This window comes from Pantherophis guttatus, chromosome 1, assembly GCF_059756535.1.
Source record: "Pantherophis guttatus breed Tessera chromosome 1, ASM5975653v1, whole genome shotgun sequence".
Classification (NCBI taxonomy): Eukaryota; Metazoa; Chordata; class Lepidosauria; order Squamata; family Colubridae; genus Pantherophis; species Pantherophis guttatus.
This window is the reverse complement of record NC_142063.1, coordinates 147,711,905-147,726,894: the sequence shown is the minus strand read 5'-3', so window position 1 is coordinate 147,726,894 and position 14,990 is coordinate 147,711,905. Positions and strand designations below refer to the sequence as shown.

The 14,990-nt window shown below is 40.2% G+C and overlaps 1 protein-coding gene across 9 annotated transcripts in view; it reads right to left on the bottom strand.

The window, feature by feature from the left end:
• Positions 1–14,990, bottom strand: part of SLC4A10 (solute carrier family 4 member 10) — a 185,324-nt gene that overhangs the window by 102,386 nt on the left and 67,948 nt on the right. For all 9 annotated transcript variants that reach the window (XM_034426222.3, XM_034426261.3, XM_034426229.3 and 6 more), the window contains one exon: positions 10,917–10,998. In XM_034426222.3, coding sequence (XP_034282113.1) covers positions 10,917–10,998 — 82 coding nt within the window. The remainder of the gene's footprint in view (positions 1–10,916; positions 10,999–14,990) is intronic.

The following is a 14,990-nucleotide window of genomic DNA, read 5'->3' as shown; positions in this document are numbered from 1 at the left end:
CAGACAGAACCGGGAGCAACCCACCACTGATGTTAACCCTATACCAGGGTTGTCAAACTTGTGGCCCGCAGGCTGGATGTGTCACACACTGGCCACGCCCACCCCCAGTTTAGTGAAGGGGGAAAAGTCATGATACATCACGTGACAACAACATGACAATGCGAGTTTGACACCATATTGGGTCTCACCAAACCTTACAGCATTTATCACTCTCTCCATTAATGCAGTTTCTCTGGAAACAAGACAAAAGGAATTCCCTAGAAACAACCTTCATTAAAACTGATAATGTATGATGTAACATGGCTTTATCAAAGTGGCATTGTATCCTAGATAGGATTCTAAATAAAAATAGATTAAGGGATAGAAAACTCAATAAGAAAGAATGGTTGATATAGGGCAATGCAAACATTCACTGAAGTATGAAGAAAGGAACAAGGAAGGAAAAGAGAACATCTGTGAACCACTATTCAAACTCCGTGTTCCTAAAGTTAATTGTAGCCCAGAAACCAATAATTTGGGATTCAAAAAAAGGGGGAAATTAGAGGATTGTAACAGATGATAACTACTGAAGAGAAGACAGAATGGGAGCTAAGGAATAAACAGGAAACATGAGGTCTAATGCACACTGAGGTGATAAATCTTGTTTGGAGCATTTCAAATTGCGGGCAGGGGCTTCCCATGATTTTGTGTTCTTCCAGATAAAAAATTTCCCACAGCATAGAAACAAAAGGCAGAAACAGACACACATTGTATATAGGAGCTGTTACATCATGTGAGTTTTCCCTGCCTTTTCATTACTGCAGTCCCAGCCACAGGTTTCCCATACTATTGTTTAATATTCTTAAAATAATAGTTACTAAACATAATGGCTCCACCCTGGCACATTTTCTGTGCTGTTTCCTGCACTGCCCAGTTGGAGGCCAAGGGAACTGCCATCCAAAGGCTATGCAACTAAGAACCCATTAAATCTACATTAAATCAAATCTCTTTACAAAGAGGAAGAAAAGAGAAAGATCCCATCTATCTGAAAGCTCATTTACCTCAGGCAGGATTATTCTATTTATATTTATGTATACTTCACATTTTTTATCCACCCATCTCCCTCAGAGAGGGGCTGTCTACATTATAACTTAGTGCAGCAGTTGATAAGCAAAGATGAACCCAGAATTATTATTGGTGCTTGATCCATTCAGAACTTAAGAGTTTTACACTTCACCTTCTGCTTTATTACAATAGAATTGTGATTTCCTATTTCTCCCCATCAAGTAAGTATTTTAAAGATGACTGATCATTAACTTAATCTGATGTGCAGAAAAACAGCAACTTTTTAATAATGATTGTGAAGCTCAAAAATGAGTCTCCCTACAGGGGCATTTGTCTCTTTTAACATTTAGGAGAAAGTTAAAAAAAAAAAAGCAAGTTTTCAAAATGATTAACTTTCAAGTATAGTGCTTTCCCCCCCCCCCCTAAATTTCTGTCACTTTGTTGGTTTTATATTCAACAGAATTTTATTTGATCTGAAAACCTCTTGAAACTGGGGAGAACAGAATTAAGCAAATAAAGCACGATTCAGGATGATGACATTAGACTTCCTCAAATACTGGGAATGACTAGCTCACTATAAATAATAATTATCCTGTTGTAAGTGTTTATTTATGCAACTGATTTTTCTGTGCCTGTTTCTAATCAGTGAGTGCTAGTCACGATGAGTAATTCCCATTTTGCTGACTGGATCTTACAGACATTTGATCATTTATAGTGCAACTTCTTTCGCTATCTTTTATTTTCTTCGGGAATATAGGTAGTCCTCGACTTATGACCACAACTGAGACCCAAATTGAGCCCAAAGTGAGACATTTGTTAAGTACATTTTGCCCCAGTTTACCATCTTTCTGGCTACAGTTGTTAAGTGAATATGGCTTCCCCATTGACCATGCTTGTCAGAAGGTCAAGAAAAGCAATCACATGACCCAGGGACACTGCAACCATCATAAATATGAGTTAGTTGATGAGCCATGGTGGCGCAGTGGTTAGAATGCAGTACTGCAGGCTACGTCTGCTGACTGCCGATTGCCAGCAGTTTGGCAGTTCGAATCTCACCAGGCTCAAGGTTGACTCAGCCTTCCATCCGTCTGAGGTGGGTCAAATGAGGAGCCAGATTGTTGGGGGCAATAGGCTGACTCTGTAAATGCTTAGAGAGGGCTGTAAAGCACTGTAAAGTGGTATATAAGTCAAAGTGCTACTGTTATAACCATGCTGTAATGCTCGTAAATGTGAAAACAGTCATCAGTCACTTTTTTCAGTGCTGTTGTAACTCCAAATGGTCACTAAATGAACTGTTGTATGTAGAGGACTAACTGTACTCCTTGTCTTATAGAGTTGTGAATGAACTAAACTAAACTCTTCAGAGTGATTACAAAAATAAAATTATGAAGAGCTTTAAGAGGATATTTTGAAATTGTGTGAAGGATCAACCAAACAGCAAATACAGTGTACTTCAAGTAGATTTGCTGCACATTGGGGTAACAAGAGTAACAAATCAACTTTGCATAAACACTGATGAGGTCTAACTTATCCTTTATCTGATCTTTTTTAATGAGATAGAACAGATCTGGAAAATATGTAAAAGAGGGCAGAATAACAGAAAAACAGAGTTGGAAGGGACCTTGGAGGTCTTCTAGTCCAACCTCCTGGCTAGGCAGGAAACCCTATACCACTTCAGACAAAAGGTTATCCAGTCTCTTCTTAAAAACTTCCAGTGTTGGAGCATTCACAACTTCTGAAGGAAAGTTGTTCCACTGATTAACTGTTCTATCGGGAAATTTCTCCTTAGTTCTAGGGTGCTTCTCTCCTTGATTAGTTTCTACCCGTTGCTTCTTGTCCTACCCTCAGGTGCTTTGGAGAATAGGTTGACTTCTTTGTGGCAGTCCCTGAGATATTGGAACACTGCTATCATGTCACCCCTGATCCTCCTTTTCATCAAACTAGACATACCCAGTTCCTTCAACCGTTCTTCATATGTTTTAGCTTCCAGTCCCCTAATCATCTTTGTTGCTCTTCTCTGCACTTTTTCTAGAGTCTCCACATCTTTTTTAGATTGTGATGACCAAAACTGGATGCAGTATTCCAAGTGTGGCCTTACCAAGGCATTATAAACTGATATTAACACTTCACATGAAGTGTTAACCAGGATAATGGCAACCAGAATAATTTGAGCATATGCATTTAAACGCCTTTCTTAAGAAACATGGTTAGAATACTTGAGACTCTTTAGCTTGGGGGGAAAAGGGATTGAAGACTCTTAGGATAAGAGTTAATGTAGATTTTAAAAATCATTATTATCAGGAATGCTATATTCCAAATATGGAATAGATACAAACCCAGGCTGTGCCCAAAATTTTTTTTTGCATGTCAGCCAAAGAAAAGAAACAGTGTCAAAGATAAACAGTTACATATAAAGGCTTGATTATACAGGAAAAGAGAGCGCTTAAGATGAAATCAAGAGAACAATTGACTGCTTAGGAACTTAGTTTTCAGTGGTTTTCATACGCACAATTAAGAGAAAGATTTAATATAGATAAGATACCAAGAATAGAATATGATAAAATGAAATGAAAATGAATTATGTATAAATGATGAACATCTGACTGCTAGAATGTACTGTATGAAATTTGAAATAGAAAAGTTACAAAATGCATGATAAAACAGGCCAAGAACATTTTTTGTCGTGGTTTGGAATATTTGTTTGGAAGGGACCGTGATCTCCTAGTACAACCCCCTCCCCAAGGCAGGAGATCACTATTTAAATGGATTAATGAAGAGAGTGTGGTTAAAAGGTTTGAAATTTACTTTCTCTTACAATTTAAAAGAGTAGCTTTATAAAATGATGCACCATTGATATATGATTCCAGAAAAGTTGTCTATAATGTACAGTGGTAGCTCAGTACTCAACTTTAATTGGTTCCGGAAGGCACAATGAGTACCAAACAAATTTTTCCCACAAGGAATAATGTAGTGAGTCACAAGTCACAACACTGACAAGTTTCTAGCTTGTGCGTTGAGTACCCACACAAATAATGAGTACCGGCACAAAAGTTTTGCATAAAAATGCATTGGGTACCAAATTTGACGAGTTTCAAAGCAGTTGAGTACCAAGGTATTAAGGTACTTCTTGGAAATGTGAAAATATGAAGAGATGTTTTATTGTGTATTTTTTTTTAAATTTGATTTATATGCTGCCCTTCTCCGGAGACTCAGGGCGGCTTACAATGTGTTAAGCAATAGCCTTCATACTTTTGTATATTTATACAAAGTCAGCTTATTGCCCCCACAACTGGGTCCTCAATTTACCTACCTTAGAAAGCATGGAAGGCTGAGTCAACCTTGAGCCTGGTGAGATTCGAACCTGCAGTAATTGCAGGCAGCTGTGTTAATAACAGGGTGCTTTAGACCACTGTACTACCAAGGCTCTTTTTTTCTTTTAGTCTTTTGTATTTCTTATTTTTTTTCTCTTTCCTTAACCAAATTCAGTGCCCTTCCAACAGTTGTTACTGAAGAAGTCCCTTTCAAAGTGAGACTGTGTCCAGAAGGTAGAGGAATAATTGAATTAATGAAATATGTTATTCTGTATTGCCCTCTCTATGTAGGGGCTCATCAGGTATTAATATTTTCACTCTACTAAATATCCTGGTTATTCTAACTTGTTTTATCTAAAGATATTATTATCAAATCAATCAGACCTTGCCCACAGCCAAGTTCTGTTCCATCCTCTGCATAGAATGCCATAGTATTAACTCTTCCCATCCTGCTTACAATCTTTTTGGACTGTTGCCTTCTGGCAGAAGATACAGAACAATTAAAACTCAGACCACACATTTTCTGAATAGTTTTTATCCCAGAGCTATAATTGTACTCAACAATGAACTAAAGGGCCACCATCAGTGAGCTGTGGGACAGCATTGGTCTGTTGTGTGGATGTTTGGGTGGTTTGGGGTGGGGAATTTGTGGTGGGTGGGTGGGTGTTTGGGGATTGTTATGTGTGTTGGACCTTGTCTTTGGGTGTTAAGTGAATTTCGTTGTATGGGTATACTGGGTATACATGTACAATGACAATAAAATTGTTGTTATTATTATTATTGTTATTAAACCTTTTTAGAAATTTTAGAATAACTATATTTTTCTTTTTACCTTAATTAATTGTGAGTTTTGTGTTTTATTTGCTGGTCTATGACTGAGTAAAGATTTTATTGATTGATCATTTATGTTTCTGTAGTTTTTTAAAGCTTATATAAAATATTTTTTCATGAAAAAAAATCTTTAAAAAGGAAAAAAGGAGTTTGAAGGTTGACATAAATCATAAGACAGGCAAATTCATAAAATATATAAATTCAGATAACCTGGAGAAAATAGATAGCAATAAGCTTTTTTTCACTAAAATCGAGGATCATCCCAATAAAGCTAATTAGAAAGTGTTTTTGAAAATGATGCCTAGAATACATAATTCAGCTCTGGAATCCATGAAAGCAAAATGTAATCATGGCCATTAATTTGAATGGTTTGGAAGAGAATTGAATAAATTCACGGAGAGCAGGTCAATCAATGGCTACTAATTTTTTTAAAAAATGTCATTGATTCTTTTGATATCATATGAGGGTAGACGAATAGTTTAAAACAAAAATCATCAAAGGGTAACATAAGAACTATTAAACTTGAAACTCAACCTCACCTCCAGATGTGAGTTGCTTTCAAACTACAGCTGCAGGGGAACAACACTAGGTAAAGAATAGATCCTCATTTCACCTTGAAGACCGAGTGTCTGGTTTGCCATTGTGAGAAAGAAAACACCTACCTGTCCTGATCTAGGAGAACTATTCTGCTACACCTACCCATGTACTTAAACCCCTTCATGCATCTGATGTGGTGGTCCCTGATCAACCTCAGTATAACAAACAAGGTGATATTCATTAAGAGGTGTGCAGAAATTAAAAGGTAATTAACTGCACATTTTTTGTTACAAATAGTGGAAGCTAGGGTGGTCCTTCTACTACAGCACAGCCTAAAAAATGTAACTCAGTTCCCTCCTGTAGGCCATAAAGGTAAAGATAAAGGTTCCCCTCGCACATATGTGCTAGTCGTTTCCAGCTCTAGAGGGCGGTGCTCATCTCCGTTTCTAAGTCAAAGAACCACCACTGTCCAAAGACGTCTCCGTGGTCATGTGGCCGGTATGACCGAAGGCACACAGAACGCTGTTACCTTCCCACCAAAGAGGGTCCCTATTTTTCTACTTGCATTTTTTACGTGCTTTCAAACGGCTAGGTTGGCAGAAGCTGGGACAAGTAATGGGAGCTCACTCCATTACATGGTGCTAGGGCTTCGAACCGCTGAACTGCTGACCTTCTGATTGACAAGCTCAGTGTCTTAGCCACTGAGCCACCACATCCCTGTAGGCCATAGGCACTTTCAAAAAGTATTTTCCAAAACCTGGAAACATTTCATAGCTAGTTTTAAAAGTCTGAAGCAGAGAGGAGAGATGTCCCATGATGCAAACAGATGTCGGTAAAATCATGAAGGGTTTCCTATTAGAATGTAATGCATACAAAGCTTTCACAAACACATCTGAAGAAATAAACTGCCTGATCATAATAAATCACTAACCTGTGATAAATTTAGGATTCTACATTTAGGATAAAAGCAAAGTGTATCTTTATCCTAAATGTATAATGAGCATGCATTTAACAGTATACTATTATAAAACAAACATTTATTTTTATTTTCTTTCCAGGCAGGGATTGCGTTGCTGTCTTTTTTTACAGCATTCTGAGGCTGAGGTATACTCTCCGACTTGATCTAAACAAGTCATCTGACACAATGATCCTGCATTTTGTGTCTCAGTGAATAAGGTCACAGCAAAAGGTATGGTATAAAAATAACCAGTAGGGATGTTCTATACAAAAGACAGAAGTGGCCAAGAGGTTTTTAGCTCGTCAAATCAATCAATTCAACCTAGAGATCTATTATTTTATTTTATTTTATTTATTTCATCAAGCATGTATTAGATAACAGATATAAATATAAAAATGATTATGAATACATGAAATGGATACGAATAAAAGGGAACATTAGGACATCTAGAAGGAAACTGAAGAATATCTAGCTTTCTATGTAATTCTTAAATGAGCAGACTGGAGCTTTTCTTTCTGGGTCAACTAACTCCCCACATATGAAATAAAATGTAAATGAAAGCTCCATGTTTTAAAGGAGATAATCTCACCCAAATTGATGAGATTAGTAATGAATGGTAATAAGTATATAGGTAAGTCTGCCCCTACTATGAATTTCCTTTTAATGTTTGGAAGGACTCACTGGAGAAGAGCCTAATGCTGGGAAAGATGGAGGGAAAGGAAGAAGAAGACGGCAGAGAACAAGGTGGCTGGATGGAGTCACTGAAGCAGTAGGTGTGAGCTTAAATGGACTCCAGAGGATGGTAGAGGACAGGAAGGCCTGAAGGAACGTTGTCCATGGGGTCACGATGGGTCGGACATGACTTCGCAACTAACAACAACAAAATTCAATATTACTATGTTTTTTAGCGAAGAAGGCCTTATAAATCTGACAGCAAAATATAGGTAGTCCTCTGTTGTGGCTCCGTTGCCTGAGCCTGGGCTATCGACAGATGCAGACTCTGAGAGTGAGGGGAAGGAGTTGGCAAGGCCTCCCTCTCCAGGACCCTCCTCTCTGGCAATGCCTCCGGAGGACACCGAAGGCCAAACAATAGACTCAGAGCCAAGCATGTCCCTGCAGCCACAGGTTTGACAGTGACGAAGGAGATAAGTGCTGGCTGGACCCTCGCCAGAGGCGCAGGGAGAAGCGTGCGCAGCAGAGGGGAAGGCATGCCAGAGATTAGCTGAGTCACTGGACCACACCCCACAGGGTATAAATGTGGGTGTGGTGGCCGGTTCAGTTTGTGACGAGCAAAAACTGGAAATACTCCATGATCTCTATTACTGGACTTTGCCTGCTTTATCGGACTGCATTTGGATGAATCCTTGTATTGTTGACACTCTGCCTGTTTTATCGGAATGCTGGCAGTCTAATCTTTGTTTTGTGTGAGTAAAGTCTGAATTGGCAGCTAGCCACTGGGTTGCTGCCAGCTTTATCATCAAAGAGTTTTGTCGTGTGGCTTATTAACTCCGGGCTGTCTGTGGGGGTGCGTGAGTGGAACGGGGACAGAACAGTCGTCATTTAACAAACAGTCACCCAACAGTTACGATGGACTCCCTCAAAAGCTAATTACAGGTAGTCCTCGATTTACAACAATTTGTTTAGTGACTGTTCAAAATTACAATGGCACTGACAAAAGTGACTTAGGACCGTTTTTCACAGTTACGATCTTTGCAGCATCCGCATGGTCACGTGACCAAAATTCAGATGCTTGGCAACTAGTTCACACTTACGGCTGTTACTGTGTCCCAAGGTCATGGGATCCCCTGTTGTGACCTTCTGACAAGCAAAGTCAATAGGGAAGCCAGATTCACTGAACAACCGGGTTACTAATTTTACAACCGCAATGATTCACTTAACAACTGAGGCAAGAAAAGTCGCAAAATGGGGCAAAATTAAGAGCCTCGGTGGTGCAGCGGATTAAAGTGCTGTTAAGTGCTAGCACTTGGCTGCCAGCTGCCTGCAATTAGTGCAAGTTCGAATCTCACCAGGCTCAAGGTTGACTCAGCCTTCCATCCTTTCAAGATAAGTAAATTGAGGACCCGGATTGTGGGGGCAATAAGCCAACTTTGTATAGAACAACACCGCTTGGGGGGGGGCAAAAGCCCTAATAAGCAGGTATATACATAAAAGTAGGCAGGCTATTGCTATAATGCATTGTAAGCTGCCCTGAGTCTACGGAGAAGGGCGGCATATAAATTGGACTAATAAATAAATATTTTTTTTTAATTGAATTTATATACCGCCCTACTCCCGAAGGACTCAGGGCGGTGAACAGCCATAGAATAAAACATATAAATACAAAATTTAAAATAAAATAAAAGGAATTAAATAATTTGACTGAACAAATTTAAAACCCCAATAATTTAAAAACAAATTTAAAATTTCCATTTAAAAAGGGGAAAGACTTAGGTCAGGCCAGCTTGATGAAATAAGAAAGTCTTGAGCGCGCGACGGAAGGTACGCAGATCCGGGATCCTCCGTATCTCCGGGGGGAGCTCGTTCCAGATAGTAGGTGCCCCCACAGAGAAGGCTCTCCCCCTGGGGGCCACCAGTTGACATTGTTTGGCCGATGGCACCCGGAGGAGCCCCTCTCTATGGGAGCGTACTGGTCGGTGGGAGGCTATTGGTGGTAGCAGGCGGTCCCGTAGATAACCAGGTCCTAAGCCATGGAGCGCTCTAAAGGTGATAACCAAAACCTTGAAGCGCACTCGGATGACCACCGGGAGCCAGTGCAGCTCACGCAGGAGAGGTGTTACATGGGAGCACCATGTCGCTCCCATCACCACCCGCGCAGCCGCACTCTGCGCCAGTTGGAGCCTACGAGTGCTCCTCAAGGGGAGCCCCATGTAGACAGCGTTACAATAGTCCAGACGGGAGGTGACGAGGGCATGAGTGACTGTGCGTAAGGAGTCCCAATCTAGAAAGGGACGCAACTGGCGGATCAGGTGAACCTGATGAAAAATCCTCCCGGTCACGGCCGTCAAGTGCTCTTCTAAAGACAGCCGTGAATCCAGGAGGACACCCAAGTTGCGAGCCCTTTCTGTGGGGGCCAATGATTCACCCCCAATAGTCAGCAATGGCACCAGCTGACTATATTGGGACATCGGAAACCACAGTCACTTGGTCTTGGATGGGTTGAGCCTGAGCCTGTTTCTCCCCATCCAGATCCGTACGGTCTCCAGGCACCGGGTCATCACTTCAAGGGCATCGTTGGGGTGGTCTGGGATGGAGATGTAAATAAATAAAATTCACTTAACAAATATCTCATTTAACAATTGTGGGCTCAATTGTGGCCCTAAGTCAAGGATTACCTGTGCAACCCAGTTCCGGAGTTCTGACGGCTGCACACGCTCCCACAGTTACATAACTACATTTCAGGCATTTGGCAACTGACTCATCTTCATGGCTGGTTGCAGCGTTCAGTGCTCAGGGGATCGTGATTGATGGCTTCCATACAAAAAACACCATAGGAATATATTGATTCATTTAACGACAGTGGCATTCACTTAACGACTGCTGTGTAAATCTCATAAAACCAGGTCTGGTCACATGAGTGCCTCGACTTATGACTGTCATGACTTAGTAGCTACTACCAGGCAGGGAAACATGCACGGATGGCCAGAAGACATGGCATGATTGCAGACAAGCCAGGGATGGCTGCTGCTGAGTGGAGTGGAGTGCAAGCGGTTTACTAGAACAAGTTGCGACCTTCCTTGCCGGCTCCCTCATCGACTTTGCTTGTGGGAAGCCAGCAAAGAATAGTGATCACGTGCTGTAGGATGCTGCAATCATAGTAAGTGTGAGCCAGTTGACAAGCACCCAGATCACAATCCGGTGAGTCTGGGGGTGCTGGGACAGCCAGAATTCAAGGACCACTTGTTCGGTACCATTGTAACTTCAAACGGTTGCTGAGCAAATGGTCCTTTTCTGAGAACTATGTATGTCCTTCTCCTTAAACTGTCAGTGAATTAAGGAGGAATCTGCCTGAGGCACTTCCACATTTTCCACCTCATTGCTCTTTTTAAAAAAAAATTCAATCCCAAATTGTCATCAGGAATTGTGGAGTGGGGAGGAAGGAGTCCAAAACTAAGATGACTTCCGAACTTTTGAGCTGGTTGAAGTTTAGCAGTATCGTACCTTCTTTACACGTGTTTCAAAGAAATAAAAGCTTGAATCAGAAATAAGCAGCTCACCTTCCAAGTCCTCCTTTTCAAAATGCGTCTTCAGGATGGAGCGTGTTCCTCCCTGGTCCACCACCGCCTCCTCATCATTCCTCTGTAACATAAAAGTGGCTGTAGATATCATTTTCCAGCATGCTGAAATTCTGCATGATTTATTTTAAAACAACAATTTAAAAAACCCATCAGAATAAGCACTGCCGGCTCTAATTAAAAGATAATGCGGTATCTTCTTCTCATCAGCACCAAAAAATGCCTCTAAAAAGCAGATCTCAACACTCCCTGCTGCTGTTTTAAAGACTGGTTCCACTCTAGAGAACTGAACATGGTCATCCTAAATAGCATCTATGGATAGCCTTAACACGTCTTCATAACTTCACAGAAGCTTCTGCGGATAAAATGCTTTCCCTGCTCATGCTAATGAACATCTGACTGCCTAGCATAAGGTTAATTAGCATGTAAAAATAAGAAAACAGGATGAGTTTGGCCACTAAGCAATACTGACACGTTGCCTGAGAGAGCCAAATGGAACAAAAGGTGATGGCTACTTCCTTTATATAGAAGGGCAGATCTCACCAAGGAAATTAAAATATGCATCCTAATTGGTTGGAATTAATCACTTAAACTCTAAAATGGCTTGCCACTATTTATTTATTAAATTTCTGTAGCCGCCCATCTTAGTCAATGACTCTGTCACCGTGCAAACCACTGCAGACTTTTTAAATGAATTATCATGGCCAGTGAATGAGATAGAATTAGGCTTAGAGATCTATTATTAGTGCATCCTACTTACTTACTTACTTACTTTATTTGATTTCTATACCGCCCTACTCCCAAAGGACTCAGGGAGTCGATTTTACAAAGTAAAATCGAATTAAACAATTTGGCCCAGACAGATTAAAACATCCCAATCATTTTAAAAACTGATTAAAATTTGCATAATTAAAAAGAGGGAAAAAATTAGGCCAGGCCCGCCTGGTGGAATAAAAAGGTTTTAAGAGCGCAGCGGAAGGTGCGCAGATCTGGGATCCTCCGTATCTCCGGGGGGAGCTTGTTCCAGATAGTAGGTGCCCCCACAGAAAAGGCTCTCCCCCTAGGGGCCGCCAGTCGACATTGTTTGGCCGACGGCAGCCAGAGGAGCCCCTCTCTATGAGAGCGTACCGGCCGGTGGGAGGCTATTGGTGGTAGTAGGCGGTCCCGTAGATAACATCCTATTCATGTATACATGATATTCATGTATCAGGAATATCATGTATACATCAATACATGGTATTCATGATACATGAATACATGATACAGCCAGAGCAGACAACAGAGGTGCTAAGTCGTATAAAACCAGACACATCATTAGAAGTCAAAATCACAAGACTGTGTCTGATTTACTTTGGCCATGTCATGCATGCAAATTCATTGGAGGAGTCAATGATGCTAGGAATGGTGGTCAGTGGAACAAGAAGACGGGGCAAACAAAGAACACGGTGGCTTGATAACATCAAAACCGATACAAAGATGAACATCCAACAACTGTAAGAGGCTATGCTTGAAGATAACATGGACAACACTTGCCTATAAAGTCGCACACAAATGAAGGGTTAAACAATATTCATGATATCAGAAGTAACTGAGTTCAACAGAAAGATATTAGTTAACATTTCTATTCATCCACTGTCTCTTTATTACTATTACATTGTTTATAATTACTAATCATCCTGTTTCAGTTCATAGGAACAGTATCATGTTTTCCATCTTCAATAATTCTCATGTGCTATTGCCAGATCTTCTCATCACGAGTAAATCTGAAAATCTCACTGATCCTGTATTGTCACATGAAGAGGTTTGCCACTAACTCGTCTTTTCAAAGTTTCATTTAGTAAAAAAAAATATATATGTCAGATGTAGTGTTGTGATGTTTGATATTTCTTAAGCTCTGCAGGAAGGCTGGGAAAATGTCAAATACAAGGATGACACACAACTTGCTATTCTTACTAGGCATTCCAACAAGAGGACTCAGGAAGAAATGTAGGTCAGCAATAGTCATACATCTCCTTGGAACCGATAATCAAATGTTTAGCTACTCATAATGCAAAAGTTGCATGTTGCAACTGATATACAATCTTCTCTTGTTCTCCTCCAACATACCTCTACATTAATCACATTAATTAATTAATTAATGCATTAATCACAGTTAATGTTTGCAACTACAGGAGCTTTTGTCACTATGTACAAGCTGCCATTATAGATGCTAGGTCCGTGATGGTGAACCTATGGCCCGGGTGCCAGAGGTGGCACACGGAGCCCTCTCTGTGGGCACATGTGTATCGCCAGCTGCTCTTTTGGTTTCCAGTGCACACATGGGCACTTCAGGGAGCCACTCTTCAGAGTGCTAAAGACAAGATGACTGCAAGGAATATAAATCCATCCACTCCCACCATTCAGTCAAAACTGAAGAAGCTTCTTAGATGAGAAGTGATATGTTTTCAAGGGCGCACCATCATGCCTACGGTCCCTGTCCTACCATCCCCATTTATTAGTACTCATTTCCTGTGTTCATGTCCATGTCCATGTTTATTCTTATACCTGTTATCTTGTATATATTTGACAAAATAAATAAATAAATAAACAAAAACAAAAACAAAGAAAGTCCAGTTGCCTTTTGAAAAATCACCTTTGGGACAAGAAATGAAAAGTTTCCATTAAACCAATTATGAAGCTATCTCATTCAGGTAATGTAGATTATTAAAAAAATACCTAGTATAAACTGAATCCTTCCCTTTTAAGAAGTCATAATGCTAAGCTGTTAAGGTTTTTTTTATTTTTGGAGAGATATTTCATGTATAGAGCTAATAGAGGTATATTTTATTGATTGGTTTATCAAATTTCTATGCCACCCATCACACCTTTGCCTGTTAAAAAGGTAAAGGTAAAGGTTCCCCTCGCACATATGTGCTAGTCATTCCCGACTCTAGGGGGTGGTGCTCATCTCCGCTTCAAAGCCGAAGAGCCAGTGCTGTCCGAAGAAGTCTCCGTGATCATGTGGCTGCATTGACTAAACGCCAAAGGCGCACAAAACACTGTTACCTTCCCACCAAAGGTGGTCCCTATTTTTCTAGTTGCATTTTTTACGTGCTTTCAAACTGCTAGGTTGGCAGAAGCTGGGACAAGTAACGGGAGCTCACCCCGTTACGCGGCACTAGGGATTCAAACCGCTGAACTGCCGAACTTTTGATCGACAAGCTCAGCGTCTTAGCCAGTGACCCACTGCATCCTCTTATATATTATAATTATATAATATATATATAATTATATATTATTATTATATATTACATATATTTTTGTATCGCTTTAATTTTCACTCTGTTATAATCAGCCCAGAAGTTCGTGACTGGGGAGAGCTATAAAAAACCCTGCAAATAAATAAATAATTCAGTATGATGCGCTGACTATGTCTCTGGGGCCTATTCTACATTCCATTGTTTAAAATTCTGGCTAGAATAATGTGCAAACCAGGCCAGTGCCTCATTAAAAAAAAAAAAACCTGTGGGCATGCATGTGTCATCCAACCACTCTTTCTTTAGAAATGTAGGTCTACTGTATAATACAATTGCTGATTTAAGTATCACCACAGAAGTAGTACATGCCGTTATGACCAGTACAGTACTTTATACATAACATATATGGTAAAATAGTCCTGATTATCTTATAAGAAAACCTGAACAGATATTCACTACTAAGATGCATTTTCTGTAATGAAACCCCATATTTTCTGTTCCGTTTATTTTTAGGCATTTAGACAAATCCAGAGAATACAGCTCTTTTACTGCATTATTAATCTGTATGCATATCTAATTTTTTAGACATTTATTATGTTCAGCACTTTTTCTTAATATTCATGATGATCAGTGCAACAATTAGCTTCATTAAAGCCAAAGAGGAGCATGCTAATAGAACATATGGATAGCTCAGAGCACAGAAGAAGACATCTTTTCAAAGGTTATCAAGTTCTTGTCTTGGTTGAAGAAACTAACAAGCCCCTGCAAGCTGTCCATGAGATGAAAGCCATTATGCCCAATTGATTTATTAGACTAACAT